Below are 17,946 nucleotides of genomic sequence, written 5' to 3' on the forward strand. Positions count from 1 at the left end.
AGCACGGGATCTGCCGGTGCCCAGATGGCGCCAGCAAAGGAGGGAGGCTTCGGACAAGCACTGACCTTCAGGCAGGACGGCGATTTGGTTCCTCCGGACGTTGAGGTCCCGAAGAGACTCCAAGCCGCCCACACTCGCCGGCAGGGACTGCAGCTCATTGCTGCTGACGTCCTGAGGCAGAAAAGAAAGGTCGCAGGTGAGCCGAGCCCCATCCCAGTGGGGGGGGGGAGGGAGAGCCCTGGAGGCAGGGAGAGAGCCTCAGGGGTGCCAGCACTAAGACTGCTTTGGAGACATCTCAACTAGGGCCAGGGCCTTTTCAGCACTGGCCCCGACATGGTGGAACACTCTGTCCCAAGAGACTAGGGGCCTGCAGGACTTGACATCTTTCCAAAAGGCCTGCAAGACGGAGCTGTTCCGCCTGGCCTTTGGTTTGGACTCAGTCTGACCCTTACGTTTCCCTCCCCTTATGGTCTTGATCTATGGGCTACTATTAAAATGAGGCTGCATTTTAAATTATATTTTAACCTGTATTTTAAATTGGTTTATTTTTCTATTTTATTTTTTAATTGTAGTTTTACTGGTGTTAGCTGCCCTGAGCCCGGCTCTGGCCAGGGAGGGCGGGGTATAAATAAATAAATAAATATTATTATTATTATTATTATTATTATTATTATTATTATTATTATCACATGGAGCAGGGAGAGAAAGCTTACTTATTTCATAAAACTTACATACTAGCAATTTTATTTTATTTTTTTAAAACCCAACCACCACCTCAAAGCAGTTTACCAAAAAGATAAAACAATAAAATTAAAAGGACATAGACTGCCTAATGGCTGACGGGCTGGGTAACGAGGACGGTTTTTGCCTGGCACCTAAATACATGTAATGGTAGCTCCAGGCGAGCCTCCATTCCACAAATGGGGAGCCACCACAGAAAAGGCCCCGTTCTCGTGTTGTCTTGGTATGTTTGAGAGGCCCCCCCCCCCGCCCACAATTCTACCTTGGCATCCTCGAGGCGATTTGGGGTGAGAGAGGGATACAGGGGATTGTCTGCAGGGGGTTGTCCTAGCGGATCGAAGCATGTGATGGTTGTGCGTGTGTTGGGGTGGTGGTGGTCCTGCTGCCTTTCGGGTTCAGGTCTTGAGGGCCTTAGGGATCCCTCCCACCCCCCACGTGGCTTCAGCCCAGCTGAGCGTGGAGACACCAGTGTGGCCGAACCCTGGGGGAAGGCAAGCAAGAGGAGCCCGTCTCCCGGGGGCTTCTGCCCTGGAGGAATTCCACCCCCCGGCATTGCCGACTCACCAGCTGGCGGAGGGTACCGAGGGTGCCGATATCGTCAGGCAGGGAGACCAGCTTGTTGTTGCTGGCGATGAGGACCTTGAGGGGCAGCCGGCAGAGGCAGGAGGGCAGGGAAGAGAGCTGGTTCCGGCTGCAGGGAAGAAGACAACAGTGGAGGAGGAGGAGGAGAGATCTGGCTTCCCAAATCTCAGGGGAGACTGGAAAAGCAGGATGGGTGGGCTGGGGAATGAGGAAGGGAGCGGGGGCGCTTATTCCATTTTGTCTTCTCTATTTCCCGACTTTCACCCCGAGGTCCCACGGCAGGTTGCAGCGTCAGAAGCAATTTGAAAAGTAAGGAAAAGGAGGGGACATTCTACCCCATGTGGTGGGAATGTAATGAAATTAAAAAGTTTTGGGAAATGATATACAATGAATTGAAGAAAATGTTCCACCTAACATTTGTTAAGGAACCTGAAGCATTTTTGTTAGGGATTGTAGGAAAAGACCAGCCAAGGAAGTTCAAAAATATCTTCATGTCTGCGACAACGGCGGCGAGAGTCTTAATAGCACAAGGATGGAAGAACGAGGAAACGCCGACTAAAGAACTGTGGCAAGAGAAATTGATGGACTATGCAGAACTGGCAAAATTGAGACATAAACTACGGGACAAGGATAACTGCGATTTTAAAGATGAATGGGAACCTTTTACAAAGTATTTAAAGAAACAACAAAGTGAACTGGACTCCTTGGCAGGCTTTGAATAAACACTCACAAACTCTTTATAGACAATAATCAGTCAGATAAATTAAGGATTTATACAGTTTTGTAACATGCAGAGAATAGCATTTGTAGAGAAACCAGAGGTTGGAACTGAGGGAAGTCGGGGGGGGGTTATTTTATGGGGAGGAGGAAAAATGGGGGGGGGGAATCAAAGATGATATGTTTTAAGATAATATGTTTTGTTTAAATTCTTAATAAAAAATATTTTTTTTAAAAAAGGAGCAATTTGAAAAGATGTGAAACGGCATTGTCATCACGGGGCTATTGTTGGAATAACCTTGGGAAACTGAAAAGAAATAAATAAAAGCCAATTCGAAACAGCTCGCAACCAGGGAAACAAGGTGGGTCGTAAAAAAAACACAGCTCAGGTGGCAAAAGCCAGGGGCCGGGAGCACCACAGCTCTCCTGGGGCAGCCCCCAAGCCCCTGAGGGCTGAGGAACTTCCAAGAGGGTCCCCTCTGCTGATCTCAGCACCCGGGGGGGGGTCTATATAGGGGGCCTGAGTCGCGCAGGGCTTTCAACGCCAACGTGAGGGAATCCAGAGAGCCCTCGCCGCACCTCTGGAGAAACACCCCGTTTCCTCCCCCCCCCTCTGGCTTCCCCCTTGTGCGAGTTACCTGACGTTCAGGTAGGTGAGGGCTTGGAGGTTGGCAATGGCAGGGGGGATGCTGCGGAGGCAGTTGTGGTACAGGCTCAGCCGCTCCAGGGACATCAAGTGGCAGGCGTCTTCGGGGACCTCGGCAAAGCGGTTTCGGGAGAGGTCTGGGAAGGAAGAGAACAGGGTCTTTAAGCTGCCAGGAAGCCCCTGCAGAGTCCAAAAGGAGCACCCCCCCAAAAAAAGAAAACACTTGCAAGTGACTCAGGCTGGCTGACAGAGGCTCTTTGCTCCAGCCCAAGAGGGGCACTTTGGGGAGGAGGGGGAGGAGTCAGGCAGCCCCACAGCGAAGCCTCCCCAGGGGCAGGTTGCTGGAGGCTGAGGGGGAAGGAGTGTTCAAAATCCCCCAGATGCCAGAAACACTTTGTGACTGGCGTGGGTCCAGTTGCGACTGTGTGGGTCTCAGGTGGGAGGCCAAGTTGTTAACAGACATCTCCATCTGGCTGGCCTCTCCTGCTCTCTCACACAGGTCAGCAGAAGACCTGATCCACTGCATTCGTACAGCGGAACCTCGGTCGCCGAATGCTTCGGGAGTCGAACGCTTCGGCTTTCAAACGCTGACCACCCGGAAGCGAATGCTTCTGTTTCCGAACGCGCCTTAAAGTTGAACGGCTTCCAAGGTGCGTTTCTCCATTTTTTCCACAACGGATTTCGGCAACTGCGCCTCGGTTGCCAAACGTTTCGGAAGTCGGACGGTCTTGCAGAACGGATTACGTTTGACAACCAAGGTTCCGCTGTGTTCTGCCTTTTCCTCTGAGGAAGACACAGTTCACACACACCCTTCCTCAGTCAATTCTTTACAACGACCCTGCGAGGGAGGTTAGGAGGCTGCGACTGACTCCAAGCTCCCCCGGGAAGCTTCGGGGGTGCGTTGGGGTTTGAGTGGTGTATTCTATTTGAACTACATGCTGCATACTGTTTCGATATTCAGCATGGCCCAGCTTTGGAGTCGCAGAATTGGGACCCCAAGGGCAGCCTAGTCCAGGAATCACAGCTGAAGAATCTCCGAGAGCCTTAAAAAACCTGCAAGGGAGGAGAGTTTGCCCGTTCCCCGTGAATCAGCTCTGACCCTCTGAAAGTTCGTTTGAATCCCTCGCTTTGGGTCCTGCCCTCTGCAGCAGCAGGAAAGAAGGTTGTGTCCAATCTTACAGGGGAAAGCCCATCAGATTTCTGAAGGTGGCTCTCCTATACGATACGATAATCTTTATTGTCATTGTCCCATACAGAACAATGAAATGGGGGGGGGGGAATCTACATAAGACCTTCGAAACCAACAAGCCTCCTATCCCAGCTATCCCAACCTGGTTAGCCCCCTAAAAAATACAATATACTCCTATAGAGACTACCTTAAAGGAAAAGGGACCCCTGACCATTAGGTCCAGTCGCGGACGACTCTGGAGTTACGCACTCATCTCACTTTATTGGCCGAGGGAGCCACCATACAGCTTCCGGGTCATGTGGCCAGCATGACTAAGCCACTTCTGGAGAACCAGAGCAGCGCACGGAAACGCTGTTTACCTTCCTACCAGAGCGGTACCTATTTATCTACTTGCACTTTGACGTGCTTTCGAACTGCTAGGTGGGCAGGAGCAGGGACCGAGCAACAGGAGCTCATCCCGTCGCGGGGGTTCGAACCACCAACCTTCTGATCAGCAAGCCTTAGGCTCTGTGGTTTAACCCACAGCACCACCCGTGTTCAGAGACTACCTTACACAGCGTTTAAAACCAAAATTGCATTTGGATAGAAACTGTTTCTAACCCTGTACCTTCTTCCAGAAGGCAGAAGCTGGAAGAGATCATTTCCGAGGTGCGCACTATCCTGCGCTATCTCTGCCGCTTTCTTATGGCACCTGGAAGCGTAGATTTGATCCAAGGTAGGAAGAGGGCACCCAATTATTCTCTCCGCAGTCTTTACAACCCTGGACAGCATTGTTTTTTCCCTGACCGTGCAGCTCCCAAACCACACACACAGACCATACGTTAATACACTCTCCACAGTGCAATGGTAAAATGCCATCAACAGGTCCTTTGAGAGATTGTGCTCTCTTCATCAGGTCTTTGCTGTTTTCTCTCAAGGTTAGGTCATCTCTCAACTACATTCCCAGAAATCGAAATACTGGGACCTGTTCCACACATTTCCCCTCAATAATAAGCGGCTGAATATTCAATTTACATTTCCTAGAGTCCTATCGGCTATGTTGTCTGTTCTCCAGGCTGAGCCTACCCAACTCCCACAACCATTCCTCATCACGTCAGACCAGACCGCTTCCTCTCCAGCCAGGCAAACCCCTGCAGGCTGCCCCTGCTGACCCTCTGGGAGTCTCTGGCCAGCTATGCCTCCGGACCCCCTCCTCCAGGAGTCTTCCCACCCTCCGCCTGGGGGAATGTTGCAGAAACTTATGTATAGGTTGGGGGGTGTTTGCCCCTCCAGCAGATATCACGCACATGCAGCCCACTACCAAAACCAGCACAATCACTTTTGTGACTTTTGTGATTTGCCCCCACAAAACACCTGGTCACAGATTCTTCCTTTCTATTCAAAAGGCCTCTGCTGCACGATACCAAATGTAAGAATTCACTGATAAATCTATCTATGTACTGGCTCACTGGGAAAACTTCAGAAATTCATATACTATAGCTACTCAGCAGCCCCTCTGCCTGATAATTCCTGGCCTCCTGATACCTGAGTGCCAGACAGGTAGCCATTCCAGAAATAACAAACCCAGATGAAGACAAAAGGGTGGGATTAACTTTACTGGCCAAGGGAGCCGGCGTACAGCTTCCAGGTCATGTGGCCAGCATGACTAAGCCACTTCTGGCGAACCAGAGCAGCGCACGGAAATGCTGTTTACCTTCCCGCCAGAGTGGTACTTATTTATCTACATGCACTGGCATGCTTTCGAACTGCCAGGTTAGCAGGAGCTGGGACTGAGCAACAGGAGCTCACCCCATCGCGGGGATTCGAACCGCCGACCTTCCGATAGGCAAGTCCTAGGCTCTGTGCTTTAACCCACAGCGCCACCCACGTCCCCAACATGCGGATTAGCAGCTAATCAAAGTTTGGGTTCTCTTTTGTTCCACCTGATGGCAGGTGGGAGTCCTGTCCCGACTGTCTTCAATCAAGACCAAGCCTCCTGGCTGCTGTTTTGCTCTGGTATTCCTGGCTGGGGTCCTTGTGTTTTGTCCAAGGGAGCCCTCGGATTTCTCCGTTAACAGGAAGAAGGCGACAGAGACAAGGCCTTCGGTGTGTGTATGAATCTGCAAGCAATCCTCCCTCTCTGAAGTCCACCAAGGGTGGAAAGCCCAGCAGGCAGCTCCAGGAAGGCAGAGAGCTCGCTTTCTGCTTTGTGTCTGCTCAGATGATGTTTTGGAAGGAGGAGGAGCAGCAGCAGCTAAATTTAGAAGCAGCCCTTCCAAGTATCCAGGAAGAGAGGCTCCTCGAGAGCCCAGTGGAGGAGGAAGAGGCGGTGGGGCTGAGGCCAGCCACTTCTCCACTGGGGTGGGCTTCCTCGCAAGGAGGCTACCTTGGCAGCTGCACGAACAACAACAAAACCCGCCCGCCTTCCAAGTTCCTGGCTCAGCTTTTGCTCCTTGAAGCATTTTGCATTAAAAATGGGTCGGTTTGTGGGTGAGGGGAATCACAGGCTTTCTGCAAGGGGGGAAATCTCAAGGGTTAGAAGCTCAGATATGAAAGTGGGGCGCCAAATGGCTCCTTAAACCAGGGTTAGTGTCACCAAAACAGAAGACCCTGGTCGCCATTTGGGGGCCAGACAGCTCTTAAGCTGTATTCTCCAATACGGCTTTTGGGTTCTGGAAATTCATTCTGATTAAATGTGACGGGAGAGAATTCTACAGGATGTGTTGCTGGTGTGTGATTCAAAGATCGCCAGGCAGGCACCTCCAGGTGGTGGAGACGTCAGGCACCATCCGGGCATCTTCACCTGGTCGCAGGTGGCCAATAGCCAGGTGCAAAATGTGCCTGATCTTTCTGAAGAAGAGGCCAATTGGGGAAGGAGAATCTTCTGAAGATCGGCAGAGGCAGGAAGAGACTGAAGGAACTGGGTGAATGTTGCCCAGAGGAATGGGGGTTTTTTTGGGTGGGGAGAAAAAGTACGGGTGGTAACAATGATGAGCTTAAGATGAACCGGCTTGATCTGAGGACAAGAGCAACTCTCGCATCCTGTGGTTTTCCAGCAACCAGGATTCAGAAGCAGAGTAACGCGTCTGGAGGGCGAGGTGGGCAAACGCTCAACCTGGGTGCGAATGGTGCTCAGAGGATGCCGACCAGCTCACCTGTGCTGCTGCCCCCATCTCCCAATGCAGCATTTTTATAGGGTGGGGGGCAGGCAGAGAGAGGAGGGCGCTGCAGCAGCCTGGCAGATGGCGGAACGGAGCCAGCCTCTCCCCCCAAGTTAACAATAGTGACAGAACAGCTGGTGCACATGACCCTGCCCCAGACACAGATGCCCACTGTATGCGCCGGGAGGGCCCAGCTGGGTAAACGTTTTGTCAGCCATACGATCCGGAGAGGGCGGCACGAGCCCGAGAAGAAGGGAGCGTTTTGTTCTCGAGGGAGAGCCTGAGGGAGACTCTGCTGCTGGCGCAAGGGAGCTGGGAGCTGCCAGGAGGATGACAGGGGCCCAGGAGGAGGAGGATATCGTAGGGAGGGGGCTTCTCTTTGGGCAATGCCCCTCAGCCAGTGGCAGCGAAGAAGCCGCAGGAGATGCCAGCCTGGATGGGGACACCAGGCTCCGGACAAACTGGGTCTCCCTTTGGGCACCTGTGGCTGTTGGCATTCGTCTGTCTCGGAAGACAACAAAAGAATGCACCTTTGGGGGTGAGCTCAAGCAATTCGCAAGAGGCAGCGTGGTCTCCAGAGCCACCAGTATCCGAACAACCAAGGAAGAGGATGCAGGACCAGCCCAATGGCCCAACTCGTCCCGCGTCCCAGGGGTTCGACGAGCTGTTGGAAACCTGAAAGTGGGGCCCAAGCACAAGGGCAGCTCTCTCCCCTCCTGTGGTTTCCAGCCATTGGGACCACTGACAGCCTCCTCCTCCTCCTCCTCCTCCTCCATGGATTTGTTCAATCCTCTCATCATTTGAGACCACCTCTCCTGGTATTTCCCACGGAGGACATTATGGTCTTCAAACAAAAACATCCTGGAGATCCCGGGCCACGAGGAGGTTAGGCTGGCCTCAACCACAGCCAGGGCTTTTTCAGCTGTGGCCCCAATCTGGTGGAACGCTCTGTCACAAGAGACTAGGGCCCTGCGGGACTTGACATCTTTCCGCAGGGCCTGCAAGACAGAGCTGTTGCACCAGGCCTTTGGCCAGGGCACAGTCCGACCCCCTCCTTTGGTAATCCTCACAGAACTCTAGCCCAATGGTTGCCATTATTTTGATCTGAATTGATTTTAGAATGAATTGATTTTAGAATGCTATGTTACTTTTATTGTTGTTAGCCACTCTGAGCCTGGCTTCGGCTGGGGAGGGCGGGATATAAATAAAATTTTATTTTTATTATTATTTCTCTGCAGCTGCTTGATGTGAGAAAAGCCTTTCTGGACCAGGCCAAAGGGCCCCAGCCCAGTTTCCTCTCCTCCCGGGGGCCAACCAGATGCCACACAAGGAAGCCTTGAAAGCAGGATGCAAATGCAACAGCCCCACCCACCCGCCTGGGACCCCCAGCAAGAGCAGTGTTCAAACCCCCCCCCAGCCGCATTTTGCTACTGGTTTGGCTCCAACTGCGTCGATGTGGAGATTTCTGGGCACCAGGTTGGCGACCCCAGTTGAAAACGCTCTGCCTTAGTCCAGAGTTAATACCATTTCCATGGTGTCCCTTTCTCCTCCTCGCAAACTGGGACGAATGAATTGTTGTAAGAGTAAGCTACACTCAAGCTATGTAGTTGAGATTGTAGAATTGTAGCGTTGGGAGGGGACCATCTTGTCCAACCCCCTGGCGAATAGACATTCCGTTGTGGCGCCCGTAAAACTAGATTTATAAGGTGCCTCCGACTGTGGAGGGAGAACACGGCTGTCACAGTTGTCGCGCTCCACGCACTTGTCCAAACCAGGGTTTCCCAAACTTGAGTTTCCGGCTGTTTCGGTCTACAACTCCCATCATCCCTAGCTAGCAGGACCAGTGGCTGGAGAAGATGGGGATTGTAGTCTGAAAACAGCTGGAGACCCAAGTCTGGGAAACCCTTATTCTGAAGTCATCCATTTAGCTGGAGCAAATTCCATTGTTTGCTGGGAATAATCAATGTTGCCCCTTTTTCTGCATCCTTGAAGTCCCTTCCTGCCCTGTCTCCTCTGCCCCCCCCCCCAGGTCTGCTCTTCTTCTGCCCCCTCTGCCCTTCCCCATACGGCTTTTTCAACCAGCCCACGTGCTGCTTTGCAACCGTTAAGTAATAAGCAGAAGGGGGCCTGTTTTGTGTCACGCTAGGCAGAAAGGAAGGGGGCGTCCGCGGGAAGGATAAGCGGCAATCTTACACTGGTGACCCCGCTCAGTGTCCGGCGAGTAGGAGTCTGCAATGGGATGCGGCTTCCCCTGGGGACTTGCGTTTTATGAACCTTGGATCAGGTCCAAGGGGGCCCCTCTAGTCCAGCATCACTGTCCTCGCAGTGTCCAACCAGATTCCCATTATGGGAAGGCCGCAAGCAAAGCCTGAGCACGAGAGCCACTCCCCCCCCCGAAGTTTCCGGCAACTGGGATTCAGAAGCATCACTGTCGTAAGAACCTGACCCCAAGTGTGGAGGCAGAGAACAGCCACCCTGGCCAGGAGCCATCTAAAGCCTTCCAGGAATTCGTCAAATCCCCTCTGGCAGCTGTCTAGGTCAATGGCCATCACTGCCTCTGGTGGGAGGGAGTTCCACAGCTTAACTACACACTGCTTGAAGGAGGACACTGTTTTCTCTTTCCTCTATCTTCCAACATTCAGCATCGTCGGATGACCCCAAGCCGTAGCGTCATGCAAGAGGGAGAAAAACTTCTCTCCGTCCATTTTCTCCATGCGTAATTTGAGACACCACTTTCACGTCCTACCCCCTGGCTCCTCACCTGACTCTGCTTTTTTCTAAACATTAAAAAGCCCCCAATGTTAAAACCTGTTGTCACGGTCCGGTTCATGGGCGGTCGAAGTCCTGGCTGGGGATGTCAGGACCAGGGGCAAGATGGCGGGGTGGGAGCAGGACCGGGGGTCCAGAAGCCAGGAAGCCAAAAGTCCGAGGATCAAGAAGCAGGGAGCCACGAAGTCAGGGGTCCGAGGATCAAGAAGCAGGGAGCCACAAAGTCAGGGGTCCGAGGATCAAGAAGCCAGGAGTCACAAAGTCAGGGGTCCGAGGATCAAGAAGCAGGGAGCCACGAAGTCAAGGGTCCGAGGATCAAGAAGCAGGGAGCCACGAAGTCAGGGGTCCGAGGATCAAGAAGCAGGGAGCCACGAAGTCAGGGGTCCGAGGATCAAGAAGCAAGGAGCCACGAAGTCAGGGGTCCGAGGATCAAGAAGCAAGGAGCCACGAAGTCAGGGGTCCGAGGATCAAGAAGCAGGGAGCCACGAAGTCAGGGGTCCGAGGACCAAGAAGCAGGGAGCCACAAAGTCAGGGGTCCGAGGATCAAGAAGCAGGGAGCCACAAAGTCAGGGGTCCGAGGATCAAGAAGCAGGGAGCCACGAAGTCAGGGGTCCGAGGATCAAGAAGCAGGGAGCCACGAAGTCAGGGGTCCGAGGATCAAGAAGCAAGGAGTCACAAAGTCAGACACAGCAGGGCAGGGAATCTGTTGCTGTGGGAAAGAGCTGAAGGAAAAATGCTGACCTTATATCCCTTCCCGGCTCTTGCCACCAGGTGCTGTGAGTTACCAATCGGCCTCACCTGTGTGGCTGCGCCTTGCCTCTTCAGAACCAACTTAGGAAGGCCCCAGTCCTGCAAAGTCCTATTGGTCACAGGGCCTGGCTCCTGCACGCACACCTGACACCTGTCCTCCAGGAGGAGTTCTTTCCCTTTCCCAAGAAGAGCGATGGAGGAGATATATTCAGGCATCAGACCTGCCCTGAGTAGGGGTTTCTTTTTTCCTTTTAGGGTTGGGGGACAAGGAGCGCTGCCAAGATGTGTTGCTGTGGCCAACTTTCTTAGAAAGGTGTGCACAGATTCTGGCTGGTTTTGGGGGGCTGCCCAGGCCTTGCCCCTCCCTCAACCACGGCAGGCGTGAAAGAAGCGGAAAAAATCCCCCTTATCAGTGAATGTGCAACTGCAGCACAGATTAAGCAATACTGGGGAGCTGTTATTTGGGAGGTGGGGGGGTGGAAGGAGGCAGGCACAGCCCTGACTTCTGGAGATAAAGGCTGCTTTCTGCTTACCCGCCTGTACAGTATTACAATAGCGGTTGGCAGTGCCAACAGAGCTGACCTGAGGAGCTGCCTGACATGCCACAGCAAAAATGCAGCGAGATGAGATTTGGAGGAACTCCACCGGTAACTTTGGCACAAATCCGCTAATCGACGGGGAGTCCACCGCCTTCCAAGGGAGTCCGTTCCACTGCTGAATGGCACCTGCCATCAGAAGAAAGTCCTTCCTGATGTTTAGTCAGAATCTCCTCTCTTGCAATCTGAATCTGCTGGGTTCGGTCCGACCCTCTGGAGCAGCAGAAAACAAGTTTGCTCCACCTTCCAAGCCGCGTTCGAAATTAGCCAGGCGCCAGGCGCGTTTTGCACCTGGCTTTCGGCCACTTGCGACCAAGTGAAGATGCCTAGGCGCCAGGATGCTGGTGCCTGATATCTCCACCTTCTGGGGATCCCAGATCTGGACTGTTTCTCCACCCTAAGACCCCACCCTGTAGAATTCCATCCGTTATATTCAATCTGCACAATCGGGTTGAATTTCAGAAATCAAAATGCTTTTTCTGTGCAGCCTGAGCAGGAGCCCTCCCCCTTAAGAAAAAGAGGTCGGAAGAGGCCAATATATGATCAAGAAGGAAAGTTCTCAAAGCTCTTAAATGAGCTCAAGGTTGTCCTCTGAACTAGCCAGACTGAGAATCAATCACAGCCAGTCCAATCGCTTGGAAAATAAGACTTCAGAGCCATCTTGGCCCAAAACGGCAATGGCAATGGCAACCTTGGGTTTAGGCCTGCTTCCGATTCTGGTGCCAGGAGATTACAGGAGAGGGTCTGCCGGCGCAAAAAACTGCAGCTACTGTGGAACCAGGACGCAAGGCCCCACCTGAGTGCTTCCCTTTTGGAAGGCAGGTACAAATTCCCCAGATAAAACCCCTCTCTCCACAGCTGGAAGGGACTGAGCGGGGAAGGCAGGGATCCTGCCACTGTGATAATAATAATTATAATAATTATAATTTATTATTTATACCCCGCCCATCTGGCTGGGTTTCCCCAGCCACTCTGGGCGGCTTCCAACAGAACACTAAAACACAATAACCTATTAAACATTAAAAGTTTCCCTAAACAGGGCTGCCTTCTAAAAGCCTGGTAGTTGTTTTCCTCTTTGACATCTGGTGGGAGGGCATTCCACAGGGCGGGCGCCACCACCGAGAAGGCCCTCTGCCTGGTTCCCTGTAACTTGGCTTCTCGCAGGGAGGGAACCGCCAGAAGGCCCTCGGCGCTGGACCTGAGTGTCCGGCTGAACGATCGGGGTGGAGACGCTCCTTCAGGTATACTGGGCCTTTGAGGCCGTTTAGGGCTTTCAAGGTCAGCACCAACACTTTGAATTGTGCTCGGAAACATACTGGGAACCAATGTAGGTCTTTCAAGACCGGTGTTATGTGGTCCCAGTCCCCAGTCTCGCAGCCGCATTCTGGATTAGTTGCAGTTTCCGAGTCACCTTCAAAGGGAGCACCATGTAGAGCGCATGGCAGTAGTCCAAGCAGGAGATAACTAGAGCATGCGCCACTCTGGCAAGACAGTCTGTGGGCAGGAAGGGTCTCAGCCTGCGGAGCAGATGGTCTGATGTGTTGCAGACGCTGCCTCCTTCCTTGGGGCAGGTCTAAACCACGTGAGAGAGAGAAAGGAGATCTTGAGACAGGTTTCGGTCTGGAGGAGCCAGGAAGGGGGGAAGCCCGTCGTCCCCCCCTCCTGCAAGGGCTGCCCCCCCGCCTCTCCTCGGGAGCTTCCTTCCTTCCTTCCAGCTCTTGCTTCAGATCCAGAGGCAGAGAGAGGAGCTACGTGCCGCAACAACAGCAGCCCCCGTCTCCCTCCGTCCGTGTCCTGCACCTGAACCCCTTGGCGTCCTTCCCTGCACACACGGCTGCTCCAGAAGGGGCTCCTGCCACTATCCTGGCAACAGAGGCAGGCAGGAAGAGAGGGGGCTCTCCCCAAGGAAGAGGCAACACACACAAGCCCCGGATCAAGGCCGCTCCGCTGTCCAGCCCCAAGAGCATGGGAGGAGCATCTGCCGGACCAGGCCCAGCATCCTGTCCTCAGAACTGAGGAATCTCAGATAGACTGCCCCTGGCCCTGGAGGTTCCATCAGGACATCGGAAGAGCCCGGCTGCAGGGTCAGGCCACAGGGGCCCATGGAGCCCAGCAGCTTGTCCTCACGGGGGCCGACCAGACGCCCATTATGGGAAACCAGCAAGCAGGATCCGGGCGCAAGAGGAACTCCTCCATGAATCTGCCTAATCCTCTTGTAGGTTCCCGAAAGGAGGATGTGAAGGGGAACGAGAGAGGGGTTAAGGTGGGGGGCAAGGTGTTTTTCCAGCAGCATTTGCAAGCCTGGTGCTTTCCAGATTTGGCATTTTTTTGGACTACAACTCCCATCAGCCCCCAGCCAGCATGGCCAATAGTCAGGGAGGGCACCGGGTTGGGGAAGGCTGAGTCAAAGGGTTGCAAACAGACTCAGGCCCGGCTTCTCCTTCAGAGGGATGCAAGTTGCGGCACTAAATCACCCCCCCCCCCCGCATCCTAGCTATAACGGAGAAAATTACACATAATTTGAGATTTCAGCTACAACCTCCAGACGCTATTTATACGATCTGGCATTCCTTTCTTACATATACAGCGGAACCATCCTTTTCGAGACAACCTTCGTCACAAAGCTGGCAAATCGGGAACTAGACGTGATCACCTAAGAAGGCTGGCATTCTTTTTACACGGAGACAACATCTATTATTCCCACTTTTTCTTTTCACGCCTATTTCAACCCACATACTTATTCAACGTGCCCCTTTCATAGTTTCGCTTTTCGTCTTTTAATTCCCATCTCCTTTTTTAACGCCTCTCCCTGTTTTAGACACATTATAAAACCAAATTTTAAAATCTTTAGTAGGGCTGGGCGATAGGGCATAACCTAGGTTTGAACTCCGTATCGTGATAACGGTTTCATAAGGTTTTACCTGGCAATATATCGCGAATCGTGATGCGCATGTGTGGGAAAAGCCATGAAGCCAGCCATAGCTTCAACTCTGTTTAAGACACCGTGATATGTTGGTATATCACAATGTTTAGCTGGTGGTATATCACGGTATTGAAAACCAGACATTGTCTAGCCCTAATCTTTACCAAACGCCTACCCCAAACGTATTTTTCAAGGCCTAGTAACTTGATTTGGAGAGATAATCTCCAGTAGGCAGACATCTGCAATGGACAGGGGTGCAACTGCAGGTAGATACGACCCATAGATTGTCACCTGAGGCCCTTCTTTGTGCTGCCTCCTCCACGGAAGGAACATCAAAACGGGGCCTTTTCGTCGGTGGCTCCCCATTTGCAGAATGCTCTCCTTAGGGAAGTCCGCCAGGCGCCATCACTGTATATCTTCAGACGCCAAGCAAAAACATCCCTCTTCAGCCAGGCCTTCAGCTACCTGTGGCCTTTTAGAGCTGAGGATCGTTGGTTGCTTTTAATGCACCCCCCTGCCCTGGTTTTAACACACATATATTTTTGCACGTCATTTTGTAAGCGGCTTTGAGTTGCCATGGCAAAAAAAGAGTGACTAATTAATTTAACTAATAAATAAAGAGCAGCGATCATCACGCCATGCGCATGGGAGGAGTTGCCATGGCAAAAAAGAGAGACACTAATTTAATAAATAAATAAAAGAAATAAGAGAGTGGCGATGGTTGTGCAATGCGCATCCGAGGTTAGGCCTAGATGTTCCACTGGCTCAGTTGCCCCCCTGCCCGGAAACGGCCCCACGGCCCACCCCCCAAAAGGAGGAGGGGGAACCCGCCCCGAAGCCGGTCAGCTCCCCTCCTGGAGGGCAGAGGGAAAGGGACTGCCTTGCAAGATGATCTCTTGCAGAACCGCCAGGCATTTTTGCAGCTGGCCTGCCTCCTGCAAAGGCGGACTGAGGAAGCAGCTGCCCCTTCCTCTCCCTCTCCTTCCCACCCCCCAGCCAGAGAACAGGGGAGGGGGAACGACACCCACCCCGGCTAAAAATAAGAGCTGGGGGGAAAAGAAACCCCCAACCCACCAGATGTTTCCTTTCTGGGATAAAAGGAGGGCTTTTTGAAGAAGTTGCTGCTGCTGCTGGCCGGCTGCACATTCCTCGCAGGTGGAAACGCTGGGTGGGAGCCAGGAGGGAGCCTGGCTTTGAGGGGGGGCCTTCTCCTCTAGCTAAAGGTGCTCTGATGGGGGGAGGACAGGAAGAAGGCCCCAGAAGACAAGGCTGCAAAGCCTGCAGTCCCCTCTTGCTCACGCCCAAGGATGGCTCCACGGGGGACATGGAGGCCACTTCTGCGTATTCTTATATTTCTATCTCACTTAAACCTGGCAGGGTATCTCTGGGAGAAGAAAAGGCAGAGTAAACCCTATGGAAATCCAGAGAGGGGTCCCTAAGACTGTTGGACGATGCCTCCAAGATGTATAAAATCTTGCTAGAATGGTATACAAAAGATGAGGAAGTTAAATCGGTTATGATACGCTGGGCCAGAGATTTGGGTTATAATATACAGTTTAATGATTTCATAAAACTGTGGAATGAAAGTATAAAATTTACGGCATGTACTGCATTAAAGGAAAATGTTATGAAAATGATTTATAGATGGTACATCACACCTGTGAAACTGGCAAAAATGTATAAAACATGTAATAAGTGTTGGAAATGTAAAGAAAAAGAAGGAACATTTTATCATACGTGGTGGGATTGTAAGAAGGTGAAGGGCTTCTGGGAAATGATATACAATGAGATGAAAAAGATGTTGAAATATATGTTTGTTAAGAAACCAGAGGCTTTTCTTTTAGGAATAGTAGGAAATGAAATGAACAGAATGGACTGTAAACTTTTCCAATATGCAGTAACAGCAGCGAGAATATTATTGGCCCAAAGATGGAAACAGGAACAACTGCCGACGCTCGAAGAATGGAGAATGAAATTGATGGAGTATGCTGAACTGGACAAACTAACAGGAAAGATGAGATATATACGAGATCAAAAGTTCATTGAAGACCGGGGAAAATTTTCAGACTATCTGAAATGTGTATGTGATGAGCAAATAATGCTAGTGGGATTTCAAGAAGTTCTGTAAATGATAGAGGACTATTGTATCGATGAAAACTAAGTGTGTGAAGGTTTATAAAATGCAATATAAAATTAGGAAATGCGTATTTAAAAATTTGAATAATGGATGATTGTCAGAGAGGTTGAAGGAAGTCTAAAAGAGAAAATATGTGATAAATTTAGATTGGATACTATAAATGTATATTGGAAAATTTAATAAAAAATTTAAAAAAAGACTGTTGGACGATGCCTTGTACGCTTCCGTCCAGCAACTCCTGCAGCCAAGCTGGTGCCCAATGTCCTGGTCTGGTTTCATTTGGGCCACACCAGCAAAGCCGAGGGGGGGGGTGTCTTCTCATCTGGGCAGCCCAGGACCCCCAGACACACTGCCCAGGCTTGCATACCAGGAGGCCACTTTGATCCCCAGAGGCGCACTCCGTTGTCTCTCGAGACACGACAGATGCCAGCATCATCTATCTCTCAACCTTCTTCCTTCAAATAACACAATGTGGTGTATATATTTCTCCCCCTGCATCGCCACAACAACCCTGTGAGGCGGGTAATAATAATAATAATAATAATAATAATTTTTTATTTATACCCCACCCAGCTGGCTGGGTTTCCCCAACCGCTCTGGGCGGCTTCCAACAGAACAATAAGAACAGAATAAAACTTCAAACATTAAAAATGTCCCTAAACAGGGCTGCCTTCAGATGTCTTCTAAACATCTGATGTTTTCTCTTTGACATCTGGTGGGAGGGCGTTCCACAGGGCGGGCGCCAACACCAAGAAGGCCCTCTGCCTGGTTCCCTGTAACTTGGCTTCTCGCAAGGAGGGAACCGCCAGAAGGCCCTTGGAGCTGGACCTCAGTGTCCAGGCTGAACGATGGGGGTGGAGACGCTCCTTCAGGTATACAGGACCGAGGCCATTTATGGCTTTCAAGGTCAGCACCAACCCTTAGGCGGAGAGCGAGGGACTGGTTCCCAAGGCTGCTTCCTCACGGCCAAGTGGGGTCTCCCCCCACCCCGGGGGCTTAAGCCCACCACCCCAGCCCAGCAGCACGCTGGGTGGGATGGCAAGGAGTCCTTGGAGCAGCAAGAGAACAGGGGGCTGGGGGGGGGCCAAGGAAGATTCTCCAGGACGTCCCTGCCCAAAGATGCCTACAAGGCGGAAGGCAGAGGGCTGGGGAAACGACGGTGGGGGTTTTAGGATAGGAATGTAAGAAACTGCCTTGCACCATAGCAAGTCAGACTCCTGGTGCGTCTGGCTCAATACTGTCTACACTGGCTGGCAGCAGCCACTCCCCAGGGGTTTCTGGCAGGCCTACCATAGCCCTAAACCATAGTTTAGAGGTCCCGGGCCCTAAGGAAGTCAGACTGTCCTCCACCAGGGCCAGGGCCTTCTCAGTGGTGGCTCTGACCTGATGGAATGCTCTGTCCCACGAGACCAGGCCCTGCAGGATTTAACCTCCTTCCTCAGGGCCTGTAAGACAGAGCTATTCGGCCTGGCCTTTATTTTGAATTCAGCCTGATCTTTTATTCCCCTTCCCTTCCCTATCCCTCCCCTTTTATGAAGATTACCTGCTCTGAGACCCCACAGCCAATTCTCCCCTGGTCTTCTCACTGGCCCAAATTCAGCCAGCTAGCCCTGGGGATTATCTAATGCTTATTGGATGGATTTCCCCCAAATTGATTTCTGAACTTTGAATTTTATTGTTATTCATGTTTTTATACTGTATTTTAATGCTGCTTTTACAATTAAGCGTTTTAAATTTGTTGCTAGTCACCCTGAGC

General features: G+C 51.8%; 1 protein-coding gene across 3 annotated transcripts in view; it reads right to left on the reverse strand.

Annotated features, from left to right (window-relative positions):
• Nucleotides 1–17,946, reverse strand: part of LRCH4 (leucine rich repeats and calponin homology domain containing 4) — a 66,764-nt gene that overhangs the window by 15,061 nt on the left and 33,757 nt on the right. For all 3 annotated transcript variants that reach the window (XM_083580950.1, XM_083580951.1, XM_083580952.1), the window contains exons 2-4: nt 2,679–2,823; nt 1,306–1,432; nt 66–171 (exon numbers count right to left, since the gene is read on the reverse strand). In XM_083580950.1, coding sequence (XP_083437076.1) covers nt 66–171; nt 1,306–1,432; nt 2,679–2,823 — 378 coding nt within the window. The remainder of the gene's footprint in view (nt 1–65; nt 172–1,305; nt 1,433–2,678; nt 2,824–17,946) is intronic.

The sequence above is a fragment of the Podarcis filfolensis genome (genome assembly GCF_964270895.1).
Source record: "Podarcis filfolensis genome assembly, chromosome: 13".
Lineage (NCBI taxonomy): Eukaryota > Metazoa > Chordata > Lepidosauria > Squamata > Lacertidae > Podarcis > Podarcis filfolensis.